This window comes from Chaetodon auriga, chromosome 20, assembly GCF_051107435.1.
Source record: "Chaetodon auriga isolate fChaAug3 chromosome 20, fChaAug3.hap1, whole genome shotgun sequence".
In the NCBI taxonomy this organism is placed as follows: Eukaryota; Metazoa; Chordata; class Actinopteri; order Chaetodontiformes; family Chaetodontidae; genus Chaetodon; species Chaetodon auriga.
In genome coordinates this window covers 4619098-4639560 of record NC_135093.1, presented here as the reverse complement: position 1 = coordinate 4639560, position 20463 = coordinate 4619098, and the positions used below count along the sequence as shown (strand labels likewise).

At 46.4% G+C, this 20463-nt stretch overlaps 1 protein-coding gene across 1 annotated transcript; it reads right to left on the bottom strand.

Moving 5' to 3' along the window:
* Window positions 1–1042: 1042 nt before the first annotated feature.
* hs3st3b1b (heparan sulfate (glucosamine) 3-O-sulfotransferase 3B1b) lies at window positions 1043–20463 on the bottom strand. Its single transcript, XM_076759847.1, has 2 exons — window positions 19590–20463; window positions 1043–3865 (listed from the first exon to the last, which is right to left on the bottom strand). Exons 1-2 carry the CDS (start codon window positions 20168–20170, stop codon window positions 3247–3249), a joined length of 1200 nt encoding a protein of 399 aa, XP_076615962.1. The 5' UTR covers window positions 20171–20463; the 3' UTR covers window positions 1043–3246.

The following is a 20463-nucleotide window of genomic DNA, read 5'->3' as shown; positions in this document are numbered from 1 at the left end:
AATTAAAGGGTGAGTTACTCCAAATTATTAAATGTATTTTCTCCCTTCGTGTCAAACCATGTGCATAGTTTTGGTTTTATTTATCAGTTTTTAGAATATTTCTTCTTCTATCAGATACAGGTATGTGAAAGGTCCTTTATGGTGCCCGCAGCAGCCATTTTTAAAAATCCAGAAGCATAATGCCCCCCTTAACTCCTCTAAATGGCCCACAGACTGTGAATTGAGCAGTTTTAATGAATAAATCAGACTGTTTCTGTCGTGGAAACCCATAATGAAAAGAGGACATTTTCTCTGGAGGTGGATGTTGAATTTCTTTAGCTGATTGTCAAAGCTTTTGGCACCACAATTGATTTTCATTCACCTCCAATTATTAGGGTGGAGGCCAAAAATCTGACTTTTTAAGTATAGTTTTGGCAAACTCACCCTTTTATATCCACAAGTCTGCACTCACACTCCTGGTAAATGGACGTAAAGTAACAGACACTTGAGTTATGGATTTCTCCACAGTGAGGGTATTAGATGCTTTTCATTTGCCATAAAACAACGTTTATCAGTTAATGCCTGGCTCTGCTAGTACACGTGTTCATTTTTCTTTAATGAAATCTAACCTTATTCAGATAGCATTCATGAAAAAGCTGACATTTTAGTGCGTAATTCTGGGAGAGAATCAAGGGAATAAATGTCAGACAGAAGAGGTTTTGGTAAAATATATACTTTTTTATTTATTTCTTCATACAAAGAAATATTATGAATGTTCAGTATTTAATCATCTAGAAACATCTGTTCCATTTTGCTTTTGCACTGTGTAAAATTAATTCCTTTGATGTACATACCACAAAATACTTGATTTACATGTCTTTTTCATTTTTGTACATACAGATTTTCTAGTCTAAATACATATTATATGTGGGTAAGACAAACATTTCTAACATTTTTAGATCTCAAAACAGGTTGAATAAAACTCAACCATAACCGCTGCAGCCACATGGAGCAAATCCATGAGCGCCAGTATTTTTTTATTTTATTTTATTTTTTTTTTTTTAGATATTCCCTCAGTTACATGACCATAATTCAAATGCACTACTCCATCAGTTACAGGGAAAATGTCTGACTTTCCTTCCAGAATGTGACAGCTTGCCATGAGAGGTCATCATAAATGCTTTTTAATAATCAAACATTGCACTAAGGAGAGAAGGGGGGATGAAGGCTTTCTCCACATCACTTCTCACCGGGAGCATCGTCGCTCAGGCAGGGAGAAAGTAAAGAATAGCGCTATAAAAAATACAGCGTAACAAGCCTCCATCTCCCCTGCTACCAACCATTGGTTTGAGGCTCAACCAGGCAGCTGGTTTCAACTGGAAAATAAGAGAAATGGCTGAATTAGGGTCATTTTCTGTTTCAGTGACAGAAGCAGGCTAACTGTGTTGGATTGGATAGTTAAAGAGGCACAACATTGTCTTCAAAGGGAAAGAGGGACCATCAAATTCTAACTTAGTGACAATCCGACCTTTAAAATTGATTTGAGGGATTTTTTGTGTGAGGATAGGTTGTGTACATTCAGTCTGGGCCCTGCTTAAAGACATGAAGCCCTCCTCTGGACGCTAATAACCCCTTCCCATTATCCCTACATTTTCATAATGGCCACCACATTGAGCATGCATAGCATAGCGCAGCACAGCGTAACGCAGCATAGCATGGCCGCCTCCCCGTGCCCTTATAATAGCGCGCCACCCGCTGCAAAGAGATGGAGCAGCGCATCAAAGAATGACAACTACGCATTTTCTCCCTCTTGCATATCGAGAATTCAAGTAGAAAGACAAAAAACAAAGAAGTAATGCAGGGGGAAAAGAAGCAGAGATAGCGACTCAAGCTGTGTGAAACACGATAGCAACCCAGAGGTTTTTCTTTTTTTTGGCAACAAGTAGAGATCTGGTGTGGAGAGATGAGACGTGTGAGGATGAGGAGAGTGAATAAGGCATAAAGTATATAGGCCATGGACGATGGCACATGAGGTTTTCTGACGACACCGGAGAGGTTAGACGCTGAACCCCGCCTGAGGCAGTTCTTGCTGTGCTGAGAGTGCTTCACAAAAACCTTTCCCCCTCCTTTGATCTCCTCAGTCTGGGATCTGAGATGGGGCCTGGTGGACTCCTGTTTGAAGAAGCGCTGCTTCAGTGAGGCGAAGCCTGGTTGTTGTTTGTCTGTCATCTTTTCGATCTTTATGCTCCATTTCTGACAGATGCGCCTCTGCTACCTCACGCGGAGACTTTCCATCTTAGCGTGAAAACAAGGCACGCGCTCCCCCGACCCGCGGCGCGCCGCCTCCGCTCTCCCCGACAAATCAAATGCCTCTCAAGGAAATTTGATTGAGACTTTGTGTGACCTTTGAACTGAGCGGATAGGGCAAGAGCCTGGCTCTCAGCCAACGCGGCTTCTAATGGGGAGTTAGAGAGCGGAGGCTCGATCGATCTGCCAGTTACCTTTACCCGATTAGCATAATGTTAACATGGGCCCTTATGTGGTCCGGGATAGGATTTAACATTTGATGGATGGCCCATTCATTAGAGCAGGCAGCAGGAGCACTGTGAATGAAAGGGCAGCTGTATACTTTAAGCATGAGTGACACAATGAGGATCAATTAGGCCTATTGATCTACCTGTTATTGAGTGGACGGGGACATGAGGTCTGCAGCTCTGGCCAATGCCAGCGCAGGAAAATTGGATTGTAGAAAACTTGACTGGAAGGTCTGTACTGCAGTGAAACACGTTATGGAGGGATCACACTCAGAATGACAAGGTCTGACAGGGATGAAGTTATGATGCATATAGAAATGAGGATGCGCATGGACAGGTCTTCTCCACTTCTCTGTGAGCACTCTGTACCCGTATAGATGGTGCTTTTACATTTTCCACCCTAACTTCTACTTCAGTCATCGCTGATTTTCTGCATTATGAAGCACCGAAATATCCACTGAGTTGACAGGACCGCGCAGGAGGAGCGAGAGAATTCAAAATTAACATGAGGAATGTTAAAAACGACATGTGGGCCAGATGTTATGTACAAATATGGTTAGGCAGCTTAGTGAATTAATTGCTTAGAAATAAAAATAAATTATTATAAAATAGATTTCTGTACATTTTACATATATATAGCAATATCTCCACATCTTGCCATTGAATTACAGAGGAAAAAAAAATAACTTCTCAACAAATCAAAAAAAAAAAAAAGTCTTTCATGATTTTCACATCAATCCCAACCAAAGTTATGTCCTGTCATCTGGTAGAACTTCATGTTGAAGGGCCTGTAGAAGTCCCGTAGCCTCTGCACCACCTCGGGGTCAATGTTCGGGTGGGTCCGCCCTTTGGTTTTGCCCAGGCAGTGGGGCTTGCTGCTGCCCTCGGCCTTCTTGAGGCACGGGAAACCCTTGGTCTGGTTGAAGTAAAAGTGTTTGTCTGTGATGATCCTCTTGAGGCCCAGGAAGTCCTGCACGCGGCCCAGCTCTCCGGCCGGGTCGCTGATCAGACGCTCGCCGCTCACGAACAGGATCTGGCCCATGGGGAAGTACTGCAGCCAGTTGTCCAGGTGTTTGGCGTAGATGCCGATCTGGATGGCGCTCCACGAGGTGTCGATGAGCCCCGTAGTCCTGTTTTTGAAGGTGAGGCTCTCGAAAGAGGGAATGTCAGGCTTCTTGGACAGCGTCTGCGTGTAGTCCGAGATAGCCCTGGTGACGGGGTCCCTCACTACCACGATCAGCTTGGTGTCTCGGGACATGGCGGATATCCTGGCCGGAGCCTCTCTGGTCACAAAGTAGCTGGGGGTTTTCTCCATGGTGATCTGGCCCTCCAGGGTCTTGGGCATCAGCTCCCTGGAGAAAAAAAAAGGACACAAAAAGGAGGTTAGGAGGAGGGAAAGGTAGAGCAAAGGCTCGCATAATGTAATCAAGCTGATGGAGTGTAGTCTGTTCTGTAATCAATGACTCACTGAGCCTGTTTATCCTTATTATAGAGCTCGAAAACCTATTAGTGTAGGCAGCTTTCCAACATCAACATGCTCACTCACTCATAAGATATCTCACTTCTGACAGAAGGCAGAAAGCCCTTATTTACTGCATAATCAAACACAAGGAAGCACTTAGAGCAATCTAAAGAAGGCCGACCCTGAGTTTAGCCACATTAGAGATCGAGAGCTGTGTTTTCCCACCTCTGCTCTGACTCCTCAACCACCTGAAACCCCTTTGATTTGCAGCAAACCTGCTCTGCTACCCCTTAATAGTTTTCACCGTGCATAATTTGGATGCACTCTAAATTAGCTCACAACATGTGCGAATTCCATTATCTGTTTTGTCTTCGCTCAGCTTGTCTTTCCTCAAACCTCACTGCTGGATGTAATATTCCAAAGTGGTCGGGCTTAATCAAAATTCACCCTCCCTCTTTATACCATTGGAAAAAAAAAAAAAACACACACACACACACACACACACACTCTGCCTTGCTGACTCAGGCGTAGTCGTGCCACGGTGCCCCGCCCCCATCGGACCCGCAGCTACAGTGCTGAAAGATGATGAGGCTTGTTTCAGAAAGGGAATCTGTTTTTTGACAAGAGCGGGTTTGGTTTTGGGTGAGGGCTGGCCGATGGGCTTTACACAGATATGTTACATGCAGACGTATAATCAAGAGGCACTTGAGAGCAACTGGTTTTGAAGGGAAAGTGAACGCGCTCTGCTCTCTCAGCATTAGGTTTCAGAATTGGTGGCCAACCGCAGAGTCTAGATTATGGTGGAGGCGATAAGAGCGGTTTGACTGACATTGGGACGTGGATCACCTTTCCCTCACAGGCCCCCAGCCCCAGGAAGAAAACTCGCCCTTGCGATGTACGTGGGATCAAATGAGTTTGTGGTGCTGGCTGGATGGGGGATTGTGGACTGGAAACAGCTTGAACTGCTTTGTCGCAGAATCAAAAAGCCAATCACACCAAGAGACACACCGACAGCCGAAAACAGCAAATAGGCAGTTTAAAGCACTAAAAAGGAGGACAAAACAAAGGACGGTGGCGAGATAACGGAAGGCACTGGTCTATCAGAGCGAACACACTCTCACAGATAAGACTCCTGTTAGCCTGTTGTACCCTGAGCCTCGCTTTTGTTGTTCAGGCTATAGGGCACTGATACACCATTGTGCAGACAGCACTATTGTAGTCGCTCCCATTCAAATACTGTGTAATCCCACACAGAGTATTTACTCACCGAGAAAGGTAAAAGACGTCGAAACTACAATGTTCGGCCCATTCTGTACACTCAGAAGGCTGCAACGCTCAATTCATCCCCAGAGCTTCAGCTGTTCCTCAAACTATACTCTAAAAGCTGGAATCTGGTTCATGTGCATCCAGCTCATGGCTAATTCATGCAACATCAGCCCTCCATCAATGCACATATCTGTGTGCAAGGAAGAGGGAGCGGTGGGGGAAGAGGAAACACACTGGGTAACGTCAGGTAACCAATAAAATGCCTCATGGAAATGGTGTTGGCAGATTTGTGTAATCCTAATGCAGCGCCAGTGATCTAATTATGATAATATCTTCTTGATTGCTGACACATCAGAGGGATGAATGGAGTCCAGGCCTGAGCTCATTAAAAGGGTATTGAAATCAAAACAGATACAGCATGTGGTTTTATGCAAGAGCATGACAGATCTTTCCGCCAGCAAACCATTTCTGGAGATACAAATGCAAACAACACACTATCAGCGCGCGCATTAATTCCCTGCCACAACTTAAAACTGTTTATACAGCACCTCCTTGAATGCCTTCAAGGAATATAAACCAAACTCGACTTAAACTGCCCGCTATTCGTCATCCTGTCGATGCACAATGGCGATACTGCCTGCGAGCTTTTTGTCATTCCTTGTGCTAACATACAAAAAGAGTCCAGAGCCGACACAGAGCGGGCAAATGGCTTCCCATCTAATCCGATTTCAAAATGACAATGCGGCATGGAGATAGGGAGGAGGCCTGAGTTACAATGTGCATAGTGATAGATTATGCTGATCCAAAGCTCAGGGAATGCTTTAAAAAAAAAAAAAAAAAAAATCAAGTGCTGGGGGTTGAAAGAGCATAAAAAGGAGATGGCTGGATAGAAAGAAAGAGGTGAGGAAACCCCCAAAAAGCGGCAAAGAAGCTCAAGAAGAGACCCCCTCCCAATAAAAAATCTCCACCTCTGACTTTGCCCACTCTCTCGACCAAAGAGGCAAAAAAAAAAAAAGGGCAGGAAGAGAGAAAAGGGAACAGAGGAGGGGATTTTTAGTGGGACAAGTGGCTCTTGGAGAAACAATGCCTATTATGCTCTTTTTTGATTTATGAGGTGCTGCTTTTAAAGATCCCGTCAGCAAACAGGCAATTCTGTGACACCGGGCTCTTCTTTTTTCCTGCTTTTCTTTGAAAGTGAGCCATTGTCCCCGAGCGGAGGGGTGAGCGGGGCAGCGGTCAGGGCAGAGGGGTGGGGACGGGGGCCGGGAGGGAGGAGAGGGGGGCAGATAGAGGAGAGGGAGGAGGCAGCGGGGGAGGGGGGGCGCTTATCGAGGGCTGAGTGGAGCACTTCTCCATCCTTCTCAAGCTTGAGTGAGAGAAGCCTTTTGGAGAGCTCTTAAGTGGAACGTGTGCCAAAATTGCCCTGCAAACATCACCCGTCCCCCTCAGCGTGGATACCAAGAACTTCTACCGTCTAACACGGGTAGCAGGGGTACTAAAAACTCTCAATAACCTCAAACATAATGCTGCAAAACTTTTCCCGTGCTCGCTTGTCCTTTCACATGATATATATCAACGTTTCCCCCCTCCATGGCACTCTGCACCTTTGTCCATTGAGAGCATTTCCAAGTTAAAAGACATGCCAAAAACAGCGATAGGACACAAAGCAGAAGCCCTTGTCACATGACAGCATCAAACAGGGGCCGGCGGAGTGGCCCTTTGGCCTCTGTTTTAAGAGCCCTCGTCCTGGTGGAGATAAACGGCAGGCAGGAAAAGGGTTATTTCTGTCTGCTGCTTCTGCCTCCCTCCTGTCACGTTTGATTTGATGATAACGGGCTGCCGCTGAGCCGTCTGTGTCACAGCATCCCTCACAAAATGACTAGTTTGCCCATAGACAAAAGGAAAAAGCTATTTGGCGTGTGTCTGTCGATTTTCGACTCGATACAAAAGGTTTTCAATTGTCTCACATGTCTGGTTGTTGAAAGCATTTGAATCTCAAATTAGGGTTTGTTTATTTGAATACAGACAAATCTGAGGGCATTTTTTGTATCCACAAGCGAAGGGAGGGTGTGGCTTTGCTCTTATGGGCTTTTAAAGCTAAAGATGTCTGGTTTCTATGGCTCGAAGACCCTGGAGCGAGTGTCACCTCCTCATGGGAGGTAACACCACACAAAACAACAGCGCACAGCTCTAAGCACCGGCTGAAATAACCAACTGCTTTTGCAATTTCTAAGCGCTGAAATCCTGCGTTTTCTTTCATTTGAACCACTCTTCACCCCGCTCTCCCCAAGGTTCCCTCGACCCCTGACAAGCAGACCTTGAGGTCCGATAGCCAAGTGACACTTCACAAGTGGGAAGAGGGAGAGGGAGGAAATGAGGGGAGAAGCACTGAAAGGCTCTCTTTCTTTTCCAAGGGCCTCTTACCCGAGCCCTTCACATGAACCAACGCGGCGGACGAACAAGCGTTTTCAGGAAACACAAAGAAACATCTTTATTCCTCATTGGATGATAAGGATCCTGAGCGCCTGAGCGCTCCTTCACAGTCGAACGCGGTGTAAATCTGATCTTTTCAACCCCGCAGACGACAAGCATTTGTGTCGTGCAAATTCAAAGAAAATGCACATGTTTACAAGGCAATGAAAAAGCCTTTCTCCTGGTGTTGAAACACAAAGCAAAGGATGATGGATGATACGTGCAGATATGGAAGGCTCAGTGCAAGAATTCATGGATGAGTCACTGGTAAATACAGTGTTCATTAATAACTGAGCGTTCTCTTCTACAGCTCTCAGCTCACAGCAGGGGAAGCCTGCAAGAAATGGGACTGAGGTGAGCAACATGTTTATGTAACACACACACACACACACACACACACACACACACTATGGCTACGACGGGGAGGCAGGCATGCACGCCTCTGCTGGATCACTGAATATTTTCAAAGTAGCATTTAAGCACATACAGAAGCCAGACGTTTTGAAATATACTCCACTGTGCCTGGAGTCTGACATTATATTTAACCACAGAGCATGGCTTTGGCTGTAAATTAAAAGAATAGAGGAGATGGTTTATGGCGCAGTCGGCCGGGCTCCGCTCTGATGCAGAGAGGCAGAAGAGCTCCGGCTGCACTCACAGAAGCTTCGTCTGGTCTCTCTTTCAAGCACTTGGAGTGGAGTCCAGGTGTTAGTATGTGGCCACTTAGAGCCTTTTGACAGTTCATTTCCTGGCTGAGAAGAACCAGAAGTCGCCGCTTAAAACTGAGATCTTGCAGGTGTGTCTGTTGCAGGAGTGGATCTGCATCTTACATGTCTCTGGGTTTGCGCTGATGTGTGTTTGGGGACAACGAGGTATGCACGCCTTTGCACCTGCCTCCATATCTTCCCACCCGCTTGTAACTTCATGCTCAAAGCTGGCCCGCATGATGAACCCTAAGTGATGCTACAGCTTCAGCAACCTAAGTTAATTGTCAGTGCTCCTCCCAAGCTTGAGGTTTCAAATGAACAGGCTTCACTGAATAATGGTGTCACTGGAAACTCACGAAGGTGGACAGGTGGAAGCCCCTCAGAATCATCTGTTGGCGAAAAGGATTAATAATGCAGGCTGGCCTAGTATCACATACTTAGACCTGGATGGCCCAGCATGGGATGGCGCATATCATGCAGTTATAAGGAGGAGAGCTGTTTGAAGCTGAATTCCTCCCCCAGATTACTGCGGATGCTGCTGTCAGAGAGGCCTGTCAGTGTGAACGGAGCTACTTCAGACTATTCTCTGCTATATCTGTGGCTTAACTAGAGAAACCGATTAGACTGCAGCCACACCGACAATAGCATACATGGGCGGTGATGCACTGGTGAACTTCTTGCGGGGCCAAAGGAGGATGGATTTTTAACTGAAACGCTGCAGACTGGGTATTGTTTGTCTCTGTTCCCAGGTCAGTGTCATCATCTAAATTTAGTTCTTTCAACAATGCTGTACGAGTGCGTGTCCTTGTGCATAAAACAGGGCAGGAAAGGGAGGCGTTCAGGCTAGTTAGTGCTAGGTGCTAATGCTAGTGCTGCTTGGCTTGGGTTGACCGTTCCTTCTTATGGCACCATTATATTTCATGATGCTGTCAGGGGCACATGAGCACAGAGAGAGATTTACTTCTCAAATTTAAGTCTATATAAGTCAGAGAAAAGTCATTGAGGGTGTCTTTGACCAGTGGTTCCCAACTTTGAGTGTTGTGGGTTCAAGTGCTGGCGGCTCATGGATGTGAGCAACAGGTGACAAGGGGTTGAGAGCAGGTATTGCTTGCAAGCCTTAAAGGTTGGGAACCAAATTCCTAGACTCACAAATCCTCTGTGAACTAGAAGATTGGGGCTTTTTTTAGACGTGGATGAAAATAGACTTCAAGAAGTAAATAAAAAGACACTACAGGTTCTGTACTTAATTAGCACATTTCCGCTAACAAGAAAGGGCAAAAAGGGGGTCTACGGGAAATAACTGCAAAACAGGGCCTAAGGTCAAAGTATAATGAAGCAGCTGCCATTTTAAGCATGTACAGAGCAGCAGTGCAATGACCAAACCAGTAACCCTCATCTTGTTACTTGCTCAGTGACACTTTGACACCCAAACTCTGTGCTGGAGTCCTAATCTGGTTGATAAATGCAGCTCCCAGACCCTTAACTCCATCAAGAAGTTGCACTATGTCAGAGCAGCCTGGGAATCTACTGACCCTCCACGTACACAAAGCCGTTAACCCAACCGGCGCAACCCGTCCATCCATCATTTTTCACTGGAATCAGGGAGTCATGCTTCGCCAGAGTGGAGCTTTTTTTTTATCGCTGTGTCTCATCGTGTGTGTGAAAGAGTGCGCTGGAGAGGGAGGCTGAACGACAGAAAGAATGCGAGGCAACGAGGGAGGAAAGAGGGAGAGAGGGGGAGTCAGGCATCGTGGTCACAGACCATCCAGACTGGTTTCGGGCTTGTACCCAGACTGGTTTTGGAGGCAACATCAGACACTACTAAAGTAGAATAAATAAATAGAGAACTAACCACCACATATAATGTCATGGACTACATGTCAGACACCCCAACAGCATATCACCCCCAGCCACATCTTCAGATACCCCCCTCTGTTATGTCCTGAAAATGCTTAAGTGAGGCTGAGACATTCTACTCTTGTACCACTGTGGTCGCTTTGTGATGGGCAGCTCCGCAGAGGCGTGACAAGCACAAATTATTCAATTCAATAACCAACTATCATTTTTCCTACTCGGAAAATCTGTTTTTAAGTATATTTGTTGCTATTTGGCACCTTTGGAAAACAACACAGGAATGTGTGGAGCCATAAGGGCTTTCAGGCCCGGAGCCACATCGGCCCGTGGCCATAAGACGGCTGCCTGGAATTACCCAGTGTTAATAACCCTGCAGTGAAGCGAGGAAGCCCACCATGTGGTATAAATAAAACAGAGGAGCTGGTGAAAGGGATGGTGGAGGGTAGAAAGCAGAAATACCTCCTCCCTTCCTCTCATGAATGTGCATGCTTACAGAGGCGTTTTTTTCTTCTTCAGGCTTTTAAAGATGTTGCCCAGAAAGCTTCATTTTTCTGGCTTAAAAGAGATGAAAGATCCCATCGTTTTGCTAACACTTTGCATCCCACCGACCCAGGATGGGTCACCCGACACAGCGACTGGGCGACTCTGGAATCCACCACTTGGCGATATTAGCCCGAATTTGTTTAGCGCTAGTAATCCTCACTAATCAGTGTGTTTGCTCTGGGTGTTTGCTGAAGGTGTTAGCCCACAGCTTGCCACACATTCCAGCGCTCCATCAGGATCAGGGTGCGAGCTGACTGACAGCTCGGGCGAAATAAAGCGATGAACCGTGAAAGGATAAAAAACAAGAGGGCAGACAACAATGCGGGGCTGCAGGTGTCGACTCGGCTGGCGCATGCGAGTGTGTGCTTCTGTGTGTGTGAGCATTTCTGGGTGTTTTTTGTGTGGCTGCGAAGGCAGAATCAGCCATTCTGACTGATTTCCTGACACTTGACATGCACCAAGAGGCGCACGACTCCTTGATCTAGCTACAGCAAAGATGAATAAAAGATGAAACAGACTCCAGAAGAACATACATGCCACCACCCCCCACTCCCAAGACGCACAGTCACACACACACATACACACAGAGGCAGACAGGGAGCGAGCAAGCTACTTTGCATCCTGTTTGAATTGGCTGTCATCCGTAACTGCCTGCACACCTTTTTGAAGACAGGTGAACTACAAAGTGTGTGCACCAGAAAGAGGGGATTTCCTCTCTACTGCATGTCACTCAGTGCGCAGAAAACCATCTTCCTGTGTGTTTGGACTATCATTTAGCTTCCATTACTCACACTGCAGCTGCTGCAGGTTAATGGTTTACAAATTCCTGAAGACAGCCTGCCTCCCGAGCTAACGTATAATTAGCCGAATTGAGGAGCGATCGTAACAATTAACCTGCTCCTTTCAGAGATGGGGAGAGTGGCAGCAGAAATCCTCAGGCAATCCGACAGTTTTCTTTGGATTTGAGCCTGGATGTTGTCTCCTGCAATATCTATGAGTGCCCCCAAGACAAGATAATTACCGCTGCAGAACAACAGGCACCGTTTCCTCCACGCATGCTAGCAAACAGCGGCAAAAGCAGACATCAGAGCTGAAAGTTCAGTCACAGGGTTTCGGTGTTTCAGTCAGGGGGGAGGTTGTGGAGCATGAAGACAAATGTTTTCACCCCTCCACTGTATCTCTATCAGTAAGCCTCTTGGTTAGAAGTGAAACAGGATCTGCTCGAACTCTGTGCCAGGAAGCTGTTTCGTGAAGGACAAAAAATGGAGAGCAGGCGCAAAAAAAAAAAAAAAAAAAAATTCTGAGAAATGCCAGCGTAATACTGTCAGCCCCTGGCCAGAAGACTTCAGAGGAGGTTTGTTTCATAAATCTTTTCAACAGCTAATTAAAGTTTTTTCCTCTTTTTCGCCAGATACCCACTTTGTTTTTTCCTGGTCAGCGCACATCCAGAGTTAGAAAGCACAAAAACGCAGCAGTCCTCTAAACTCTGAGAAAGTTTTTAGTCCAATTCGGATCAAATTATAAGCACAGAGATAAAAATCACAGGGTACATGTGCCAGATTTCAGCCCATTTTTGCAAGCAGAGAAGTAAAATAGACAACAACGCATGCACAATGTTAGAGTCTGTTTAAAAAAAGAACGAAATATAAGGATGATAAAGAGGAAAAATAATACACTCACACACACTTTTTCCTCAACTCACAACCTAACTTTGACAGAACTTCCATTAAAGCTGTTACCAAGGCAGAAAAAAAGGGCAGAAATGAGGCAGTTTGATAGCAGCGCAGCAGTTTTTCTGCCTCCAAAGACGTGCAGCTTCCAGGACTGCCTTCTGATCCTGATCGCTTAAACAAGGGGGAGAAAAACTAACTTGCGGCGGAAAGTAATTGGAAGTGAGTTGAGTTTGGCCAGGTTGTCTTGGAGTTGAGCTGAAGTGTTCTTGCAGCTCTGGGAGTACATCTGAACGGAGAGAGTGACTAGTGTCGAGCAGCCGCGGTGCAGAGAGACAACTCAGGGCTTCTAATGAGCTCTGCTCTTTTACTGCCAGGCTAATGGAAACCTCAGGAGACCTCAGTCTGAGTGTGTGTGTGTGTGTGTGTGTGTGTGTGTGTGTGTGTGTGTGTGTGTGTGTGTGTGTGTCCTCCATTCTCCCACAGGCAAGCACACTCTCCAGCACCCTAATGGCTACCTCTGGGACTTAATACCTGGGACAAGGGCAGCTTTACAGGTTTACTGTCATCACTTTCTCCTCCACCGCCTTCTCCTGTGCCACGTTTTTTTTTCTTTGGAGAGCAGAAAGGAGTTCCCCGACTAACCTCTCGCAAAACCATATGAGACTGTTTGCTTCTTCCAGCCTCCAGAGGAACCTTTTTAATGTGCTAAAGGGTGTTTATTTAGCAGCAGTGAATGACCGTTAGCTGTGGAGGGAGGATGTCTGGTTCTGTTCTGACATGAATAACAACATCCAAATTATCACCTTGTTAAAAAGGGCCTAATTCACGCGAAGCACAGAGGGAGGGTTTGTGCGGCGCTCTCTCCGCCGTACGCCTCCTTCCGTCCTCCAGCACCACTTCATTACGCTTCTTTATGAGTGTTTTTCATTGTTGTTGACAGTGAATTGCACACACGGACTGTCTTCTTCTGCACGAGCACAAACAGGTCGACGCTTTTTCTGTTTGAATGTTTGACAGCAAGTTCCTGTCAGGCTCTGAGGCTTTTATCCTCCGCTCCAGCAGGAGGTTCCTGTCTGTGGCGGCCATATTGTCTTCCAGGTCTGAGTGGCGCTGGCTGGACACCATCAGGAGGCGAGGTGGGGGGGGGGGGGGGCACGCCACTCCCCTCTCCACAGGTCTCCCCTTTCACAATTAACCGCTCCTAATTTGGGGATGAAAGCTGCCTTTTCTCTGTTTCTCCACCCTCCGGACACTCTCCATCCTCAGATGAGCCACGCCAGCTTAGGCAGAGGGGAGCGAGGGCCTCCGTCCCTCCACGCTGACCAAAGGCTTCTCCGGGAGAAAGCCGCTCGTGGTCAGCGAAGCCTGAAGCGAGCCCCGCCCAGGATCGGACGAGCCGAGCGTGACATGTGAGACTATTCTGACACATCAGCGGCGCAAATGCACAGCTGGAGAACGGAGAAAAGCAGTTTCTAATAATAAGGGAGGGATCTGAGGATGATGTTCGAGGGAGGACCTGCGAGGGTGCTGAGGGGAAACAGGGTACCGTTAGCAAATAATCCACTCGTTTGGGAAGCCGAGGTGGACGTTTAGCCAACACAGAGGCGCAGTTTCAATCTGCTTGTTTTCATGCGGCTGAGGATGTGAACCTGCTGTCAGCTGTACGGCCGGCGCTCGTCCCCGAGGAGGCGCGGAGTTCCAGGAATCAGGAAACAATCAGAGGGCCAGCGCCAAGTATCTAATCATCTGATTTCATCTTCGTCCTCCCTAGAACTGCAACTGGGTTGGAGCCACTTAAAGCGCTCATTGATTCTGTCAAACGTGGAGTTTTAAAGCAAAGCAAAACAAAAAAAAAAATCTGCCTCGTTTACATAACTCAGCGGGCTTTAAAAACTGTGCTGTCATGCTATTGTTTTCCACAAGGGACGGCTGTAAAGTCCCCTGCGGGGCCTGTAGGATCCAGCAGCTTTCTGTAGCTCTGCAGATGGTCAACACACAGACCCTGTCAGGGAGCAGACGCGGGTCTGACCCCAGTCAAAGGCCCTTAACCCATCTCTGCACATTACCTCCAATCAGGCCTGACCAATCAATACAGGCAATCCCAGAGGAGCCGCGCCACGGCGACATTTGTGCACGCTGCCTGAGCGTTTCATTCTTTTGTGACTGCAGGTGAAAATTATTTGTGGCTTCACAGCTGAGCCGGTCACAGCCGTAATAACACCTCTGTGTAACGACTGGCTTTCTACGCAACATCCCATGTATGCAAACACCAGCACTAGATGTTTTGACGCCTTTCACTGGAGCCCCACAGAACCAGGTGGCCCCTTTTGGCCACTGAGAGGAAGGAAGGAGGGCGAGGTCAGTGGCAACAGAGAGTGAATGGGTCACCTACATGGAAATAGGAGCCCCCCTGCGGTGAGCAGATAAAAGGCCGTGCACCCATCCAGAACTGTCCCTGACATGGCCAGGAGCCTCAGTCTGACTCCACGGGGGTGGGCCGGCCTTTAGATAACGCCTTTCAAACAGCGCAGACTTCCGCAAGCATCCCAAGTCTGATAGCGGAACATGGTTTTCTTTTTCTTTTTTTTTTTTTTTGGGAGCCCCCTTTCCAACAATGCTCCACTTGTCCTTTTTTGTGTGGCGCTATAAGTGGCTTTTACTGCTTTGTGAGTCTGTTTACCTCCACGGAGTTTTATCACAGACGAGATACAAAGGTTGACCAGAGAGACATCCTGCTCGGGGATGGCGCCGATTCAATCCCACCAGGCTCTCGACAGCGACTGAGGCCCAACCTTTGATCATAAACCACATCACACAAGGACTGAAGATTATATAGTTCTGTGTGTGGGCTCCAAGTTACATGTTGCATTAATATGACCGAAAAGTTCACTAAACTGGCAACTAGAAGCGAACATTTAGCCTTAAAAACGTCCTACTGCAAAGATCAGCAGTTTGTGACAGATTCCAGAGAGTGGAAATTTAAAACAATCACAATACTACAACCAGAACACCACCCTAATATAACACATGCCACCCATGCGGCCGTGAACTGCACAGCATGTTCAGAGCTCCTCGTTTAATGCTAAAGCCACTCCGAGGGAGGAGCACCGCGTCAACACTGCCGGGCCCTGACAGCGAGCTACGAGCAGAGCCCGCGACACGACAGCAAAACCACAGTACAGTAATTATATATCAAAGCCCCTTCATAGCCAATAGGGCTAAATGGAATATGAAGAGAGCGACATGCACCACAGACTGACAGGGCGAGATGAGGGCTGCAGTCAACAAGAGTTAGGGGTAAATAAAATACCTCTGGTTTAAGAAAACTGCAGCAGCGTGGAGAGAGTCGACTTCTAGACATGAGTCACACTTTGTTCCAAGTGACATAAGCCTTCGAACAAACTGCTAATATGTAAATAGATTTATAATAGGGTTGGAAATCAGAAACACAACAGCTAAGCTAAAACTAAAAGGTGCTTTTGTGGCTCCTCAACTCTGGAACAAAGTCTCAAAGAAGCCAAATCACTTAAAGGTTTCTTTAGATCTTGAATTGTTTTTTTTTGCTTTTTCAGTTTCAGAACTTAATATTTTGTGATTTATGCACTTTGTCCGGTTGTTTTGATAAACTCTCTTCTCTGCCTTTTATCCCCCATTTCTCTTCCAAACTTCTTCATAACTTCTGTTGTGAAAAGCACAAAAATTTACTTGTTACATAACTTTTAATGCCACAAATTCCACATCAGCAAATTAAAAAACAAACTGAGCTCGTTGCTCCACAAAGTGCTCTCACTGCTGACCCTGACCTCTATTATATACCGTGGGTGGTTTATGAACCTTTTCGGGAGTTAACTCGTTGAATTTGCCATTAATGCATGAGCTGCAGATAAGACATTTTTTACTTATCGGCATCAGATAAAGCCAGTCGACTTTCACCACGCAGCTGAACAGGTGCAAACAGAAAATGAGAAATAACGAACCAATGTGCTGTTTGCATTCAGACACACTGGCCTGTTGAGCTCGGACTCCGTCTATGTGTGTGTGTGTGTGTGTGTGTGTGTGTGTGTGTGTGTGTGTTCCTTGGGGCCAGTTCATGCATGACCTCACTGCGAAAATGTGTACCTCCTGATACAAGGACCCCTCGGTCAAAAGCATGAATCATGTGTTTGTCTTTGGCACAAATAAAAACTGTCAAAGTACATCAGAAATCCACAATAAGACTTGTTATCACCACCTCCATTCATTTTGAAACCTCTCTCTCTCCCTCTCTCCGCTGCCTCCCCGAGTCCTTTCTGCTCACTCTATGGCTGCATTTGCTTGGTGGAATTCCAGCTCTAAATGTGCGTCCAATGGGGGAGGCGAAGATGGTGCAAGCTAGTCACAATGGCGGATGGCAGAGAGATTGTGCAAATGAGCAAACAAGGAGAATTGCTCAACTTGCACACAAACACAACCGTCTATAACCTCCATAAATGACCCTCAGCGTGATCAGATCATATTCCCACAGAGCAGATTTCAATGCCACGCAATTTTGCCTCTGTCTGGAACATTCCAGCGTTCTCTCCAGTATCTGGTCCTAATGGGAAACTGTGGAGGATCAGCAGTGAATGAAGTATGATTTCCTTTCTCGGTCCATCCTCACCCGAGAAATAGACCCACTGAAGCTTTTTTTCCCCACTGCAGGGACCGCTTCCACCAGCTGTTTCACTGAAACATACATTTCTTACTGCAGCTCTTCCAGAAAACTATGTGGAGACGGATCTCACAGCTCTGAAGCCCAGTCTGAGTTTTCGTGCGGCACAAACTGTTTAGATATCCTGTTGCAGCATAAAAAGCCTCAAATCTGCACACTGCTTCCCAAATAAGTTCTGCTTTCAGTCAATAATTAAAGAAAACTCCTCACAATTGTCCTCTGTGCATTTGCCTGCGAGTGAGACCGAGCACTTGAGCTTATTTTTCTGGCACCGAGCAAATGAAAATGTGACCAAAAATGAAATTCAGCTCCAGACATGCCTCCATTCTATCTGCACAGAAAACCTTGAGTCATGACTTCTTTACATGGCTTCGATTTCATGGCTGAAAACTAGCAGACGGCACTTTTCCACAATTCCCCCATGCAGAAAAGTTGGAAATGCAGGAGATGGAAGTCGGCTTGAATAACGGCCTTCCTTCAGGCCAACAGACCTGCAGTAAATCTCTGTTTCTATCAAAGCAAGCACGGGAAGCCTCGCACAAATCAAGGCGCAGTGTCTTTATTTTGTATGCTGCCAGCACTTGGTTCCCCATTCGGCTTTTCTTTTTTTTCGTTATGTCGAACATTGCTGGGGCCCCCTTCAAGGTCTTGCATATTTAAACGTGTGGAATAAAAGACCAAATCCGTTAATTGAAGCGGCCACAAAATCCCAAAGCTTTTTTTTTTTTTAATTAATTAATTTGTCAGATAAGCTTTTTTTAACTTCAGAAAACTTTGTGGAAGTTGCGCTTTTAGGCAAAAGACTTGACATTTCACAGCATGAAGGTCCGCAAACGACTGAAAATAATTAGCGAATTTTAAGTGGAGTTCCAATAGTCAATCAATAAATTGATTTGGCCATCGGCTATTTATCAGCCATAAATTAACCCTGTTCATTTGTGGTTGGAATTAAGAAATAAATGAGCAGTCTGATGCAACTTTGGCATTAATCAGGTACAATTATCTCGAAAAAACAAACTAAGAAAAAAATGGAGGAAGATTTGAAATCTTAAGCAGCTTTTAATAAGAAGCTGCAGCTCCTCGGTCGCTCAGCACGTTACTCTGTGATGTAAATGTAAAGGAGCGTGTTAGTTTGAAGATGTTGGACGGTTTTGTTGCGGGTTTTGTCCTGAGAAGGATCCTCACTTTGTCTTGCAGCGCAGGCTCTCAGGCCCGTGGAGTCCATTGACATAAGAATGGCCCAAACGAGATAAAGCCTCTCAGGTCTGTAAACGCCATTAGGTTAAATATAACACAAGACAAACACGTTAGAATAAATCTGTTTTTTCCCTCAAATTCTCATAAATCTTACAAGTCTTAAAAAAAAAAAAAAGTTGGAGGATTTCTTAGATTTGGATCTTATCACATCGGGATCAACCAGATTTGTGCAAATTTCGAGATCCAGGTTCAGTCTTATATCACAAGGCGTTACAGGGAAGTGTAAAACATGTCTGAGGTCAGGTTCAGTCACACAGGCGTTCACCCAACTGCAACAATGAGATCTGCACAACATGCGCACATGACGCCAACACCTGCTCCAAATGCATCACATTTAATTCAGGTGAACGCATCACAGCGTGAAAAAAAAAACGCATTAAAAAACAACTGATTTCTAATTTTTCCCTCCAAGTTTGTTTCAACTTGTCGGAGCAGCCTGAAGAAGCGTCAGAGTGAAGGTGCAATGTTGCGCTGCGTCCAATAGAGATCACTGCACATCGCAGAAAACAGGCCGGACTGACTGATCTCCAAGCAGCTTCAAAATGAGACACAAGTCAACACTTTTAAATTTACGCTCACACACTCACACGGTAAATAAAATAAAATAAAATAAAGTAACCATGCAAACAAACCTAGAAATGAACACTTTCAATTCAGAAAGGATCATCTGAGCCGTCAGGCTGAAGCGCAGAGGAGCAGACAAAGCGGCGGTCACAGCTGAGGTGTTGGCCCCCTGTTTACTCGAGCTGGATCGCTTCAGTTCGGATTAAACTCCGAACTTGCGGGATAATTAGTATAATTAAAAAAAAAATCTAAATTTGGCTCACTTTTATGAGCTCCAAATTAACCAATTAAGCAGCGTGGAGTTAATGGTCTTGCTGTGCTGTGACGGTGTTAATGCGTTAATGTAAAAAGAAAGCTGAAATTATCTCCAAAGACAAAACAGCGGAATTAAATTTTAATTACAGGCCACATATTTGACCCGGGGAATTATCTCACTGATCAATATCAGCTCCACCGTTTGGCAGCTCTGCTCTCCTGTAAATCTATTTTATGGAGTAATAAAATCATCTGAAATGACACACGTACACGCGTTTTGTTTTCCAGACACCAATCAATCATCATCCAAACGCAGCAGCGAGCCGCATGTACCTGTACCACTCCAGCCCGTTCTCGTAGTTGCGGTCGAAGAAGTGCGGCTCCGCTCCCACGGCTCTGATGTCCGGATGAACCCGCAGAAACTCCAGCAGAGCCCGGGTCCCTCCCTTCTTCACCCCGATGATGATCGCCTGCGGCAGCTTCTTGCTCCCGGAGCCGTTGGAGAAGCTGGACATGGCGCTGGGCTCCGGGGCTCGCTGCTGCTCGGCCCGCATCTCGTCCCAGTCGTCGGCTCTGTCCGTCTCCGGCTCGTTATCGAGCAGGTCTCTGGACGCGGCGGTCCTGATGGACGGCTCCTCGTAGTCGCTCTCTATATCCTCCCACGGCTGCGGGTTGGCCAGCAGTCGGGACACCAGGTCCGTCCTGCTGCTCTCTGTCCTCTTGCCCACCGCCGAGCCGGTCTCCTTGCCCCGGTAACTGTCCACCACCAAACTTGGCATGGTGGAGCAGTAGCCCACGCAGGAGTACAGCATGTATACCCAGATTAAAAACATGATGCTGAGCAGTATTAGTTTCTTCTTCACGGGGCTGGACCAGAGGGCATACAGGCTGTGACAAAGCAGGCTATATTCCATAAGCCTTTCGGGTGAAAATCAAATCCCAGCGGCGCATATTGCCCAGAACTCAGTCCCGGTGGCACCTCGGCAATCCTCGCAAAATTACGCACATGCTCACCTAAAGCTAAAAATAAATAAAACTTAGAAACAAAACAAAGGAAACTAATCTAAATATAATCGAAGGGAGAGATAGATCCAGGAATGAAAAGGCGCTGAGGACTTTTTAATCATAGTTGTGGGTAAAATATGGAGAATTGTTGAGCTGCGACAGGCGCACCGCGCTGCGGCTGCACGCTCATCTCACGTTTGTC